The 15,314-nt window shown below is 41.4% G+C and overlaps 1 protein-coding gene across 18 annotated transcripts in view; it reads left to right on the top strand.

Moving 5' to 3' along the window:
• Positions 1–15,314, top strand: part of CCDC88A (coiled-coil and HOOK domain protein 88A) — a 69,975-nt gene that overhangs the window by 46,587 nt on the left and 8,074 nt on the right. For 8 of the 18 annotated variants that reach the window (XM_085575751.1, XM_085575750.1, XM_021537693.4 and 5 more), the window contains exons 21-33: positions 2,066–2,343; positions 3,096–3,239; positions 3,777–3,963; positions 4,330–4,475; positions 5,147–5,239; positions 5,424–5,638; positions 10,407–10,490; positions 11,528–11,731; positions 12,000–12,071; positions 12,624–12,710; positions 12,841–12,897; positions 13,042–13,122; positions 14,508–14,770. In XM_085575751.1, coding sequence (XP_085431877.1) covers positions 2,066–2,343; positions 3,096–3,239; positions 3,777–3,963; positions 4,330–4,475; positions 5,147–5,239; positions 5,424–5,638; positions 10,407–10,490; positions 11,528–11,731; positions 12,000–12,071; positions 12,624–12,710; positions 12,841–12,897; positions 13,042–13,122; positions 14,508–14,770 — 1,911 coding nt within the window. The remainder of the gene's footprint in view (positions 1–2,065; positions 2,344–3,095; positions 3,240–3,776; positions 3,964–4,329; positions 4,476–5,146; positions 5,240–5,423; positions 5,639–10,406; positions 10,491–11,527; positions 11,732–11,999; positions 12,072–12,623; positions 12,711–12,840; positions 12,898–13,041; positions 13,123–14,507; positions 14,771–15,314) is intronic. The other 10 variants (XM_021537700.4, XM_021537699.4, XM_085575749.1 and 7 more) reach the window with 8 other exon arrangements.

Here is a 15,314-nt window from a genome sequence, read left to right as displayed (position 1 = left end):
CTTCCAAGATTCCTTGAGTTCTTTATTGTATTTATACTTCTAGATTAGATCAGGGAAGTACTGTGTCTAAACATATTCTAATAAATTTTATCTATTTTTATAAATATTTTTTAAATTAAAGCCATAACTAAGAGGAAAATCATGACAAATGCATAAGATTTAAAAAAAAAAAACTAAAAGAAAATGGAAAGCTACAAAATAAGTAAAGACCTGAATTTACATAATTGAGAGGCAGTAAAAAAGGTAATGTGGGACCATGGAAATTATGAAAATATCTGTCCCCAGAGTCTTGCAGCTCTTCTGGCCAAAATTCAGATGTTGCCCTTAATAGTTTAATAGGGTTATTAAATATGTACCTTTTTTCTTTAAACATTAAATATTCTTGTTAATCAGTTTAATGCTTTTGATGTTCTAAGAATCAAAACTCCTTCAAGAGAGGATAAAAACCACGCAATGCTGCAGAAGTAGTAAAGAGTGTCAGAAAGGATGGAGGGCTGATGGAAATCAAGATGTCAAGGACTGTTTAAATGGAACAAATAATGCATTTGGTGGATGCCTGGAGTCTTCTCTTGGCTCTTCTTGGAAAGCAGAACATTGTTTTCCCATGGATGCACTTTCTGGTGCCACATTGAAATGTCATTAGTGCACAGCATTCCAGTGAAACAGGACATTAGTACACACCCTGTGCCACTTCTGGTTGTTAAAAACACAGTGGATATGATGTGGAAGTATCCCATTTAACCAGTTGAGAGGGGATTTCTGGGATTCAGAGCTCTCTTAGTACTTTGTAATTCCCTTCATCAAAAAAACCCAGGAATGTCTATGTAGTTCCTTTTTTGCCTCATGCCCAGCAGCACAGGCCTTTCCTCTCTGGCAAGACAATTCTTCATGAACTGCAAATCAAAGTGGAAGTTAAAATATGTTCAGGAAAATCAATGTGATGAACTGTTGGCTAAATCTGAAGTGCAGACTGTGCTGCTAGTCTACCTGGACTGTGCCAAAATTGTTCGTTGGCAGCTAATTCTTTTCCTCCTGATACCCATAAGGAGCAGCCAAGGGAAAGAATATCTGAAAGGGTAACTGGGAATTCTGACCTAACCAAACTCGGGATTCAGCCTGGGAAGTTTCCCAGCACACCCATGCCATCAGACATTACTTCATTTCCAGTGAAAGATTCTGCTTTCTCATCTGTAACAAAGAACACTGTAGTTCCAGCAGGAAGGGATTTGTTCCCTGGTAACAGTGGGAACTGGAGTAAGAGATGGAATTTTTGTTTCTTAATAGATACCCCGAGGGCATTAGAAGGCTCAGTAGTTTGTGGTTTTCGTCTCTTGAACAGGAAAGAGAAGGAAGCTGGTACGGGTCGGGTGACAAGCACCAATTCTTTAGGATACCCAAGGATTTCTCCAGAGGCACAAAAAGTGAGGTTGTTGGTTGATTGGAGCTTTTTTAAACTATTTAATGTTGAAGGCTTTAGTGTATTAATACACATGAATACTGTTCTGGGACAGCTGTTGGAGAACTGGTGCTGTTCCACAAAAGAGCACAGAAAAGAACCTGGGTAGTTCCTTCCAGGTTCTATTATTTATCTCCTTCTCTCTCTTAAATGGATGTTCCTGTTGGAGCTCTCATTGTAAAGGAATGTGTGGATGCCATGAAGAATTTATGGTGACAGTACAGATTTTTTAAAAAAATAAATCTCCATGCCAATGTGAAAGTTTCTTTTATTTTAGTCATGTCACAAATTTGGCTTTTATTAGGATCACTGGTGATCCATTTCTCCAAGGTATCTCAGTGCTGGAGGAAAATAGCCCTGTCAGTAAGATAACACTTTAACAGATTTTGAAAGGTAAATAATAATTCAATCCGTTCCTGTCAATTTAATAACATGCTTTCAATACTTTCTGCTAAAAAATAGTCTTGGACCATTTTGAATTGGAGCTGTCTCCTGGGATATAAAAAAAGGTTGTCAGTGGAGCAGCCAGGAGTTCGAGAAGGGTTAAACCCAAGAAATCTTTAGGTGGGAGATAAAATAACACAGTCTGCACAACGTTTGTGGCTCCAGGTTGAGAATTCCACGCTGAACTCGCAGAGCACGTCCCTGATGAACCAGAACGCGCAGCTGCTGATCCAGCAGTCATCCCTGGAGAACGAGAACGAGGCCGTGCTGAAAGAGCGCGAGGACCTGAAGGGGCTCTACGAGGCCCTGCTCAAGGACCACGAGCGCCTGGAGCTGCTGCACGAGCGCCAGGCCGCCGAGTACGAGTCCCTCATTGCCAAGCACGGCAGCCTCAAGTCTGCTCACAAGAACCTGGAGGTGGAGCACAAGGACTTGGAGGATAGGTAAATATTCAGGAGAACTAGTCTGCCATTCAGTAGTGTAGTAGTGCAGCATGTGCTCCCCTCACCGCGATTCCCCGAGCTGAAGCGTGCTGGGCGGCGAGAGGGAAGAGAACGGGCGGCCGCTTTCCCCCAGGGTGCTCTGCTGTCCCAGTCGGTGGTGTGGGAACAGACGGAGGCAACACGGGACTTGGGGGTGAACAGGATGGTTTTATTCAGTGAGCCCCAAGACCCCCTGGGGAGGGGGAGCAGAGGTTTTATACAAGAATTCAGGGAGATGGGTGTAGGAACAGCAACCAATGAGGGAATAGCAGGGGAGGAGTTTAGGGCAGAATTAACCCATCACAAACCTATCAGGGGAAGCAGGAAAGTGGAATAACACAAAATAAGCAATAGGGTTTAGAGTCTCACCAAACAGACAGGGAATGCTCTGGAATCAGAGGAGGGGGCTAGGAGGAATGACAGGGAAGGTTCCAGGGAAAGGGGCAGGGTAAAGGAGGATTGACAACTTGGAGATGAGGGGGTTAGGGGAGAGCTAGGGAATACTGACAACTGGGGAGAGGAGGAAATTAGGGATGGGGGGGTGGAAACAGATATTGAACAAATATCAAATTAAAGACACACCACTGCACAGTAGAAATCACTCTCAAATAAAATGATAGAATGAATAAAATCACCATCACAGAGGCTGTTTCATCAAAATCCCTTTTTTTTTTAAGTCATTCCACAAAAGGAATTGAATATTGTCTTTGCAGGTACAATCAGTTGCTGAAACAGAAAGTGCAGCTGGAAGAACTGGAGGAGGTTCTCAAAACAGAGCAGGACAAAATGCTGCAGCAGAGTGAGAAGCATGAAACTGTGGCAGCAGAATATAAAAAACTTCGGGATGAAAATGAAAGGTAAAGAGAATTCTGGCACCTGAGCACCTGCCAATGCAGTCTAAACAAATGGTGTGTTCTTTACATTTCTTTGACACCTGACACTGCTATTCCATATATTCATGATCCCACAAAAGTAATCATTATATGCTGAGGGGACAGGTGGGACAAAGGTGCGTGGCAGGGCCCAGGAGGAACAAAGGGAGCCCAGGAACAGATATCTGTTACCTCCATGATTGCCAAAGTTTGGGCCATTCCTGTTTTGTGTTGGCAAGAAATCCTGGCTGTTTTGTAAGATTATTTTACTCTGAAAAGTGGCATATTAAAACCAGTTGTGTGTAGTAGAGATGGTGCTTTGTATTTAAATATACAGAGAGCAGTGCTTGACTCGAAGACAGAACACATTCCTAGGAAAATTAGGCTGGAATAACTTACAGTATGTGACAATAAGGAATTTGCATAGGTATTTTATGGAGTAGTTGGAAATGTCATGTTTTAGAGGGAGTGTGGGTAACAAATTCATTTCCAGCACTCTTTGATGGTGTCTTTACATCCCAGGCTCACTCACACATACAATCAGCTCCTGAGGGAGAATGAAGTGCTACAAACTGACCACAAGAATCTGAAAACATTACTGAACAGTTCCAAACTGGAACAAACACGGTTGGAAGCTGAGTTTTCTAAACTCAAAGAACAGTACCAGCAACTGGATATTACATCAACAAAGCTAAATAATCAGTGTGAGGTATGTGGGAATTGTGCTGTTTGTAATGGCTGGAATCACTGGAATGTTTTTATTTATAGGTTCATAAAAGCATATGAAGTGCTGGAGTATTTCATATGACTTCATATGGAGTCATTTATAGATCCAAAGACTAATTAATCTGCCTACTGTACAGGCAATACACAATTTCAGGCTCATATTAGGGAAACTGGTTTAAATTATTTAAAGCATCAAATAGGCTTTTATTAGTTGATTCGTGATTTCATTTTGAGTTTGATTTGACTGTAAGAACCCCTCTGTAGACTTAAATAATCTTGATAATCTCATTATCTGTGTGTAAAATACACTCACATATAAATGCATGGGCAATTTCCTCTGTTGTAACAGCTGCTCAGCCAACTTAAAGGAAACCTGGAGGAGGAAAACAGACACCTGCTGGATCAAATCCAGACCTTAATGCTGCAGAACAGAACTTTACTGGAGCAGAATATGGAAAGCAAGGATCTCTTCCATGTAGAGCAAAGGCAGTACATGTGAGTTGTGAAAAACAGGAAATCACTGTGATTAGGGCAGTGACACCAGAACCTGCATTTTTAAAAAAAAGCTTCTGTTAAATATAGAATTTTACACATGTGCTGCTTCTAAAATGTTTCTCTTTAAAATAAGAATTTCAATGATAAATGTAAAACAGATAACTCAAAATATCAACATTATATTTGCAGTTCTAAAGGATCAGTGCAACTGTGTTCAATACTGATTATGCAAATAAGGAATAAAACTGATATATAGTCCTCATTCTACTACTGGCAAATTTTAGATTTTTAATCACTGTATTTGTAGATTGATAATATTCACGTATGAGTCTACATACATTGTAGATTAATTTATAGATTTGTAATCTAAACTTCTTTAGTGGACTCGAGAGAAGAGAAAATGTGCTTATCTAAATGTTAGAGCACTTTATTTAAAAAGGAGGAATGTGTAAAAAAGGCAAATGGAATTTTATTCCATTTTATATCATGAAGTTAAGCCAAAGGCTGATTTTTTGCTGTAACTCTTGCTTTTTCAATAAGAAACAAGTGTTATGTAAGAATTCCTCACACAAGGTGACAACTCTCAGATAACAGATTCCCTAAGGAATGTGCTACCCACACATCCTATATATGTTTTTGACGCGTAAATTATCATTAATTTCTGTTTGCAGTGACAAACTAAATGAATTGAGGCGGCAGAAGGAGAAACTGGAGGAGAAGATAATGGATCAGTATAAGTTTTATGAGCCATCTCCACCAAGAAGGTACTGATGTAAAATAAAACACAACTCTAAAGCACGGCAGACCTATTCTGTTTCCACTGAAAATCGAGATTCCATTGCATTAATGGGATCAGAATCATGTCTGTCTTGCATAAAAATTAGTTGACTCTGCAGGCCTAAGCAATGTGTTACAAATGCAGTGAATGTGCTGTGGTTTTGATGACAGAAGGGGCAACTGGATCACCCTGAAGATGAGGAAGCTGATCAAGTCCAAGAAGGACGGGAACCGCGAGCGCCTCAAGTCGGCAACGCTGACGCCCACACGCTCCGAGTCCAGCGAGGGATTCCTGCAGCTGCCCCACCAGGACAGCCAGGACAGCTCCTCTGTAGGCTCCAACTCCCTGGAGGACGGGCAGACCCTGGGCACCAAAAAGAGTAATAGTGAGTACTGCAAACCACTTTGTTCCGTAATAAACCTTGGCTAAATGTTGGAAAAGACTGCATGTTGTGGAGGATTTGTAAAGATCATTTTTAAGTCTGTAGGAATGAAGCCTGAATTAATTTATTAAGGACAGAACTTCTTGCAAACTCCCTGAAGTGTTTGAGCAGAACTAGTTTTGAGCATTTCTGTATCTCAAAATGTGTTAAAGTACACTCACAGTGCCTTGGTAAGATGAAGCAGGCACTGGTACTGGGTCAGGTGAGCAGGATTTGGGATAGAATGTCAGGTGTCACCACAAGGACCCTCTTTGTTTCTCCCTCTTGTCCCAGCATGACTCTTTCCCTTGTCTTGGAAGTTTTTTCCAAGCTGTGGCTGTACTAACATCCTTAAGTTGCTAAAAACACCTTCTTTCTGAAGGTGTTCCCTCAGCATCTTACAAAACCAACGATGGAATTTGGATATGCAAGAGGAAGTGTTAATGTGGAAACACAACCTGGTAAAAGTACAGGAATTGTTACTGATCCTGAAGTTGGAGTGAGGGGGTGGTTGAAAGGGAGAATGAGGACTTGCAGAAATGTGATCAGATGAAATATTCCAGGTACAATTTGCTGACCTTGAAAGATTTGATAGCCATCCCATTAGGGTGCCCCCATTAGGATATATAAGGCCAGATTCTGTTTATTATTATCTATTGGTTTTTTGTTCTTCACTTTCGGCATGAATCATAAGCTGCCCAGTTTCTCATAACTTGAGAGATAGTTATAGCCAAGTTATCAGGATGTAATGGTTATATTTAATAACTATGCACCAAAAGCATTTTGGCTGTGCATGTAAAAGCATCCGAATCCATGCACATTAACAGTCACTTCCAATGTTTGCACTACTACTTTTAAATTTAATGTATTGGGTTTCAAAAGACAGCAGGTCTGGGGTTTGTGCCAGCTGTAAATTACTACAGCCATTATGATCTGGATTTTTTTCTTCTGTGCTTCTTGAAGAAGCTTAGTCAAAGTAAAAAACATCCCAGAAAATGCTGTTTCAGGAAAAGTTAAAATCAGATCTGTATTTTTTTAATAACTGAAGAAAATAGTTCAAGAGTACATTTTAGCACTTTTGTTACTAACTTATCCCTTTGGGGAGCTCAGCCTTTTTCAGTTAAACTTCAAAACAGGTACTTCTAAACTTTCTTTAAAAACAACTGTTTCTTTTACATCCAAACCGTGAGTGGTGTGGAACTGGGGAGTGACTGAAGCTGTCCTGGATGTGTGTCAGTGGGAACTGAGACTGTGCACGCTGTGGTTCAGCCCATCTGCATCTGTCAGTAGTGTCATGTTTTGGAAGGGCTTTTCTGTGACAGTTTTCTTTGCATGATCCTTGGGACTTTAGTGTGCAGTTACCCTCCTGGGGAGCCATGGCTGCAGTTACAGTGGCTGAGCCTCAAAAGAGGTTTGAAGCTGTTCAGACCTCATTAATTTTCTACTCCATGGACCTTGCTCATGTTCCTCTTAATCCCAGTGTATTTATCCACAAACTGGAAGGGCTGATCTAATTCCGGATCCTAACCTTCCTCCATTACACATGTCACTATGGAAACCAGAGTTTTGGAGAGAATTCGGATGCGTTTTGTGCCAACTCAGCTCTGACAGTCTCTGAGACAGAGATCTGAGACAGTTTGTGCCTCACAAAGCAGAGAGAATATCTCAGTGTGACGAATGATGGTGATGGTGCACATTTTGCAGTCTACTTCTTCTGCTCCTAGAGTGACTGTAAGTCCTAAATCCTGGGATATGGGGTCCTTTCTTTTCCTGGGAAGCAGTTTGGCAGTAGCAGCTTCACTGACGGAGCTTCACAGGAGGGAGCAAACGTGTGAGTGCTGCCTGTCTGTGCCAGTGCTCAGGTGTTGGAGCTCCCTGTGCTGGCTAAAGGCAACTCTGGCTCTGGAAGAGTTCTGTTGCCACCCTGACCTCCAGCAGCTGGGGAAGGAGCTGGCTCCAGCAGGAGTTGTCGAGGTGAAATGTCCTGCATGTCCTTGAGGGGGCAGGAGGAGGCAGGTCACCTTCCCTGGCACAAACCATCAATGTTCTGAGCTGGAGGACTGAGTATCTGACACAGAGATCTCCAGGATACACTGGGCTTACACCCCCATTCCCTGTCTTAGATACTGATTTCAAAAGTGTTTGCTGTGTGTGACATCTGTAGTTTTTCCTCTTGTGGGTGGTGATGGAGATTGTGTTTTTCCAACACAGGCGACTTTCTCATGCAAATGTTTCCAGGACAGCTGTTATCTCCCTGGGAAAGGTGATCTTGGCACAAAAATCAGGTTATTCTGTTCTCAGAGAACACCACCTGAGCTTTCGCAGTGTGGCCAGAGCCTGTGTCCTGATCCCTGTGGGAAGAAGGGAGTGCCTGGAGGGCTCTTGATGTCCCAGCACAGGTTAATGCTGCAGGACGTGTGTGCTCCTTGACTGCAGGGTTTCACCTTGGCTTTCCATGCCCACTGGAAGTTTAGCCTTCTTGTTCCCAGGTACTGCCCACAAAGTATTATTGATCACCCCTCATGATCAGGTGAGTGCCATGGATCTGACCTGCTCTGTGCAGAGTTTTCCGCTGGATGAGGCCATTCTGGGCTTTTCTGGAGAACACCCAAGGGAGGCAGAGGGGATTTTTGTTTTCTGTGGAGAAATACAGATATCCTTTGCCAGCTTCCACTTTTGCCATTCCATGAAATTAACAAGTTCCCAAGGAATTAGGGCTGTTAGTAAACTGTCATCTCTACTAGGAACACCAGTAGCAGGTATACCATGTCACAGAGGGAATAAAAGGAGTGTTCTGGGCTCCATTTTCCAATACCAAGGCATTTTGAAGATTTCTTCTTTATATTTTCTTCTGTGCATACCGAAAGAGTGTCAGGATTTTAATATAGAATTCTCCAGAGGATTTCAGGCAAACAGAAGAGTTACAAAATGGGATGTTTCCTACTCACTTGAGGAATTCTGCAGCACTCATCATTCATTCTCAGCTCAGAAAGCAAGAAGGTATTCATGGAATACTGAAAAGAAAAAGAACAGTTGATTTCTGCTGTAGCCATCCCAGGATTAATAATTATTATTACTATTCCAGGACATATTCAGAGGTGAATTCTGTGCATTTATTACTGCCACAGTTTCCCTCCAAGTATTTTGCCTTTTGATGCAAGATTTGCAGGACATCAGTGGTTGTAGAGGAGTTTCCTGGTGGGCACAGTTGCTGAGAGCCATAAATCAGCCCTATTGAAGGGGATCTGTGTTAATGGACACAGAAAGGACAGATTACTCAAACGGTTCTTGAGCGTCCTCTGGTAACTTTTTTCAAAAGATTAAGGAGTTTTTAGTGAAGAGGAGTCAGTTTTCTTCCATAAAGGATTACAAAGGGATGAGTTATTTTGTCTGTAAAGGATTACAGAAGTTACAGAGGAATTTTTTTTTTTGTGGTGTCTTGATGACAAAGAGTAGAGATAGAACAGAATGACCTCTGTTGCTGGATTGGTTTGTGAACCTGTTCCTGTGGCTGCAGACATGGGAAGAGCTGTTGGAGAGGGAGGAATAGGAAGTATTTCATTACCAGGGTAGCTCATGTGCACTTGTAAATGGTATATATGATATATATGCACTGCTCTGTACACAGAACTGCTGTGTGCCAGGCTGGGGGAGCAGGGCACACCTCCCAAAAGGGGCTGCAGAGACAAACCAGGCAGAGCATGGTCTGACAGACCTCTGCAGAAAGCAGAGCTGCTGCCATCTCTGCAAAAATCACCACTTTGGGGAATTCCATCCTGTGTCCCCTTCTGGATCTTTCCATGGTGGCTCCTGTGCCTGGAATCGGCCCCCAGACTTACCCAAGGCAGGTCAGCAGTTCCTAATGCAGAGTTCCTGACTCCAAGGACAAGATTAACTTGTGACTTCCCCCTCCTCCCTCTTTTAATACTATTTGTAATTTTAACTCTGTAATTCTCCTGGTAGAAGTTAACTCGGTTTTCCTTGGGCCGTCCCAAAATGTTATAGCAACACTCACATTTGGATTTTCTTCTGCTGTTTTGGTTTATTTTTTCCTTTGGTGTTTTTTCAGCTAAAATATTTGCACATTTGAAGCAGGTTGATTTTACCAAAATACTGCCCACAAATTATATTTGATCAGAAGGCCTTTGCAGGTTTTCTATGAGACAGTAGATGACCAAAGTTATTACTGAGCACAGAATGGAAGAACTGAAGACTCATAATAGACTGTGTCCTCTTAGACTTGCAGGCAAAGCATTACAGAAATTATTAACCCCCAAAAATAACAATGTGAACATATTTTAACATAGAATTTGTACTTAGAGTTGCTTTCATTTTCAGCTTTTTTTGCTTCACATTTTTCTTTATGTTAAAAAAAAATGCCGTTTTTCACAGTAAAAATTACATAGTGGTCAATTCCTGTAATCACCTGCAAAGAAGTTACATTTATTTTTTCAAGAGCTTTAAATTGTATTACCCTCTGCACTGTAATTTTCAGTGCATTTCTGAGTTATCTATGGAAGTTTTCCTAGTGCAGTTTTCCTGTTTCAGTGTCCTTTTATATTCCATTATCACCCAGAAGCAGGAGAATGATAGCTTTTAGCATAGCATACCTAGCTTAAACTCGAGACATTCATTTCTGTCCTTAGTTTCAACATTTAACTTCCATCTGTTCTTCTCCCTTTTTTTCTTTCATTTCCCTGTTTCCGTTTTTCCTCATGCTATGACATAAAAGTGGGTGCACTGAAAAGACTGCCCTTTTTGAGGAACAGACCGAAGGAAAAAGACAAAATGAAGGCCTTCTACCGTCGCTCCATGTGTAAGACTTTATGACAGTTCAGCTTCTTCTCAATGGCTACACTGGCTTCCGTTACTAATTTTTCACTAACCTCTCCCTGGACTGCGCTCTATTTTTCCTCCTCTTTTGCAATGTGCAAGTCCTGCTACAGTACAAGGAGCTGGAGCTTTTTCTTTTTACTTTTCACCCCCCCACCTTTTTTTTTAAAAAAAAAAAAAAGAAAAAAACAAGTTTGGCACTGAATACTTTATGTCTGCAGCTGTGCACACACACATAGCCACATGTTCCCATGCACGTGCATAATAATTTATTCAGTGCCTTGTGACTGCATATATCTGTATACATAGCTGTCTATATACACATGGCCCCATGTGTATATGAATTTACAGTGCACTGTGTTAACAGAAATAGTTTTAAATGACACATTTCATAAGCCTTTTGTTAAGAAGTCACTGTAATTTTTTTTGTTTGTTTGTTTAAAGCAAGTGTAGGAGATTGTGCAAGGCTCTCTGGTGGTCTGTCACTCTGCGAGTGTTCATCGGTTCTCGTTGCCAGAATGCTGCATTGATTTCTTTTGTTTCGTTTTATTTTCTAATGAGGGGTAAACAGTTTTCTCGAGTTTGGGGAAGTAAAGGTGAATATCATCAGATGTGGTATTTTTCAGATCCTCTCTGTTGCTCTGTAAACCCCAGTGTGCCTGCAGTAACCTGCACTGTACAAGGATCCCGTGTCAGCACCGGCACTCCATTGTATGAGCACCCGTGCCCGTTTTGTCCTGGCTCATCCCATTTTCTCACGGCAAGCAGCTGGCAGAGCCTCTTAACAGCACCTGGCGCATGTCGATCCCTGACAAAGCCGTTTTGAGCACCTCCCTGGGCTCAGGAGCCTGAGCCCCTCCCTCCCGCCGAGCCTGTTGCATGCGGTACCCGGGCTGTGATTTGCTCCTGCCGGCTGCGGGCGCTTTAATGCTTAGAAAACTGTCCGATCTTTGCAATGCAATTAACAACAGGAGCAGGTTCATTGCCCACACTGATCATTTGCTTTCATTTGCATCCCAGCCATGAATGACCTGGTGCAGTCCATGGTCCTGGCAGGAGGACAATGGACAGGTAGTTCTGAGCATCTGGAGGGTCCTGATGATATATCCACGGGTAAAAGGAGGAAGGAATTGGGATCTATGGCCTTCTCTACTACAGCTATCAACTTTGCCACTGTCAACTCTTCCACAGGCTTCAGATCCAAGCAGTTGCTAAATAATAAAGGTATAGGTAGAAGTTTTTTGCACCGTGATATAACTATGTAAATATTAGCTTGACTTTAAGTTTTTTAATTTTAATAATTGAGATAATGAACTGGTTTAATAACTGCAGTTATAAAATGTTTCAAGGTTTTTCCTACAGAATGCTTCCTAAGTAAAAATGGATTGCTTTGAAAAATATTTTAATTTTTACCATTTTACCAATGATTAGTATTTTAATAATCTTTCTGCTTGATTTTATTTTACATCTTCCTTTATGTCTCTGTGTGTAGATACCACATCCTTTGAAGATGTAAGTCCACAAGGTATTAGTGATGATTCTAGTACAGGATCAAGAGTTCATGGTAAGATGTGAGCTTTAATTAAATGAATTAAGGATATATGATGTGAATGTTAGTGAATTTGTGAAAATACAGTGAATGGCATCATTGCAATGAGCATGCTCTCTCTGATTTTCATCTCTCCAATGTATTGTATCATTTCTTCAGATTCTTCTTTCTCTCTTAACTACTACATCAAACAGATGTTCTGTATCTCTGGTAGAAAGTATTTGTGAAGTGCATCTGAACAGGATCAAAACATTCTCCCTTTTAGTGGGAAAATGTTTTAACTTCCATTTGGAGTTAATAGTAAATAAAGGAAGTTAGCATTTCCATCTTAAAAAATCAAGTCCAAATCTGGCATGAGTTTTCAGTGTTCATCGTTCAGTGAACCCCAAATTACCCATGTGCTGTAGTTTATAAATTCATTAAGTGTTCCTTCAAGCAAAGCTTTGAAGTGAAAAATAGGCTATTAATAGAAGTGAAGTTTTAACTGTACTATAAACATTTACAATGAGTACAAGCAGAAAACATTTTCGAGGCTACTAACAGTGCATTTCCCTTGTATTGGCTTAGGAGTACAGGACTTTATCTGTGCAGATGCTCTTGCTCCTCCTGTCCGTGGCATTCCAGCCCTGTGCAGGGTTCCCTGTCAGATCTGTTGTAAGTGACCTGACCACAGCAGCCCCTGCATGCCCCTGTCTGAGCCCTGTTTCCCCACTGAGCACTCAGATTCAATTCTAAAATAGACTCTTTCTCTTTTCCTCTCCTCTGTACCTCGCTATTCCTGTAGTGCCCTTTTCCAAAGTGTCCTCTTGGACCGCCTGGAAATTCCTTCGCTTTCTGATCTGTAAGAAACCACTTTATTCCCATGGGCATGTTCAGCCTGGGAGGTCTTGCATGATCCTCTGAGCATTCTGTCAGCAGAATGTGAAGGTGCCATGTCCTCTGCTAAAACATTGTTCATCATGCTGTCTCCTCATTTTCTATTTAGCTTCCAGACCAGCCAGCCTTGATAGTGGCAGGACATCCACTAGCAATAGCAATAACAATGCTTCACTCCATGAAGTCAAAGGTATGCTGGGGGTGAATTCACATCCATGCTTCATTTCCATTCTTTTCTCTGTAAGATCATCTGTAGAGGTTCAAAAACCCCCTCAACCAAAAAACTCCCACTGCACAGCAAAGCCTGTGCTTCCTTGAGTGTTTCACAGCCTTCATTCCCCAGATTAAAACCACAGGTTTTAGTAAATGTTACAACTGTGGTGTTAGTTTTTAAGTTACCAACTATTTTAAACCAAATCTAACCTGGATAACATTGTTACAAAATTAGAATTCCCCCCCAATTTACTTTAAAAGCTTTTTAAGCTGAGAAGTTGCTACTTTTTTTTTTCTCCAAGCATCCTCCTGCACTGCAATGCTGGTGTGAGCTGTGTGCTGTACAACTGCACAAAATGGCACATGTGATTCATACTAGAAGGCCTTTATATTTTGGTTTTAATAGATTATTACCATCCCTGGATTTATCAGTATTCTCTAAATTTTATTTATTAAAAATAATTATATTTTATCTCGTGGCTTTTTTAGCTGGAGACTGTTGTACAGACTAGATTACTGCACTGCCAGCTCAAGACTTCATTTAATATTCATGGCTTGCATCTCTTAAATGGTGTCTGTTTATTTGGAAATTTAGGAATGACTGCTAGCTGAATATTTATAATAGTTTATTTTATATCTGTTCAATTGGCTCTTTCTGTAAAAGATCCCTTGAGGTCCTCCTCACCCCAGTGTCTGTACATTAGGCATTGTCTGTATAGGATTAGGCATTTCCGCCATAAACAATTTATCTTAGTTCAAACTTAATTTAATTTCTTAGAGTGACATGAATCTGGAAATACTTGATTGTCCATCAGTATTTTTTAAGCAATGCATAGTTCCTGACAAATAAAATGAACTGGTGTTGTGGAATTTATTTTGCATCTAACATCATGTGTTTCCTTCAGGTCTCAGTTGTAACAAACTAGGAGTAACAGCAGGAGTTTTTGGAGAAGCAGCATTCCTGAGTAGTTCTTGTTGGAGAAAATATTTTCTTTCCACTCAATCCTTCGTATCTCCTTTAACATTTAATTACCCTATGTCTCTCAGTGATGCTGAACAAGAATGGAGATGTCTCTTTAACCTCTTGGAACATATTATTATGTAGGTGGAGGCCCAGATTATAAATGAAAGGTAGTTTTTATTTAAAAAAAAATCATGCCATGTTTGAAGAGCACCAAAAGTTAAGTCAAGGGACTGTAATTTTACAGAGTGAAAAATAAAAACTGGGCTTTTTATTAGTCTTTTAAATAGAATGAATGCTAACTGAATCTGGTAACATTCCAGATTTCAGTGGGGTTATATAGGTTTACAGCTTTTTGGTGTATTTATAATGGAAATACTTACTGCCTTCCCCCAAAATAGGTGCAGTGAACAGCCAGAGCAGGCCCCAGAGCCACAGCAGCGGGGAGTTCAGCCTGCACCACGAGCACGAGGCCTGGTCCAGCAGCAGCAGCAGCCCCATCCAGTACCTGAAGGGGCACACCAGGTCCAGCCCTGTGCTCCAGCACAGGACGCCCGAGACGCTGGAGAGTCGTGGCAAACAGACCAAAACAGGCTCTCCTGGTAGTGAAGTTGTCACCCTGCAGCAGTTCCTGGAAGAAAGCAACAAGAGTAACTCCAGTGAGGTCAGTGTAAAAGTATTTAACTACGGAATGCCCCATTTGTGGGCTCAGAATTAATGCAAGACACAGTGAGTAGAATTCCTGAAAGATTTCTTGGAGCTGTCGGTCACACCTGCATTGAGAGGTCAGAGGCACTGTCTCTCAGTGCACTGTCGAGTTCCACCAGCAGGAAATATATGGAATTTTGCAGCTGTTCCCTGCAGCTTGACCCTCTGTGGTCCCTGGTTTGGGTAGGAAGGTCGGCCTGTACCGACAAAGCTGTCCAGTGCATGGGATGCCAGGGCTCAGAGTGGGTTCACTCTTCTTCTTCCAGTCCAGTAGAAGCTGCTGTCACATCTGTTCTGTATCAACCACAAGGAAGATGTTTGACTTCATTCCTTGAGGAGACTCTCATCTGCTTCAGTTTCATCTTCTTAACAGTACAGGGAAACAAAAAGTGACTTTGGAGCTTATTGAAATATGAGAGGAGTAAGATGAAGGGCATGTTTCTGTAGATCAGTGACAGTTTCTCAGAAACCCCAAGTCACCTCATCTCTGCTGGAATTCC

This window comes from Lonchura striata, chromosome 3 (assembly GCF_050655825.1).
Source record: "Lonchura striata isolate lonStrDom1 chromosome 3, ASM5065582v1, whole genome shotgun sequence".
Classification (NCBI taxonomy): domain Eukaryota; kingdom Metazoa; phylum Chordata; class Aves; order Passeriformes; family Estrildidae; genus Lonchura; species Lonchura striata.
This window is presented reverse-complemented; position numbering and strand designations above follow the sequence as displayed.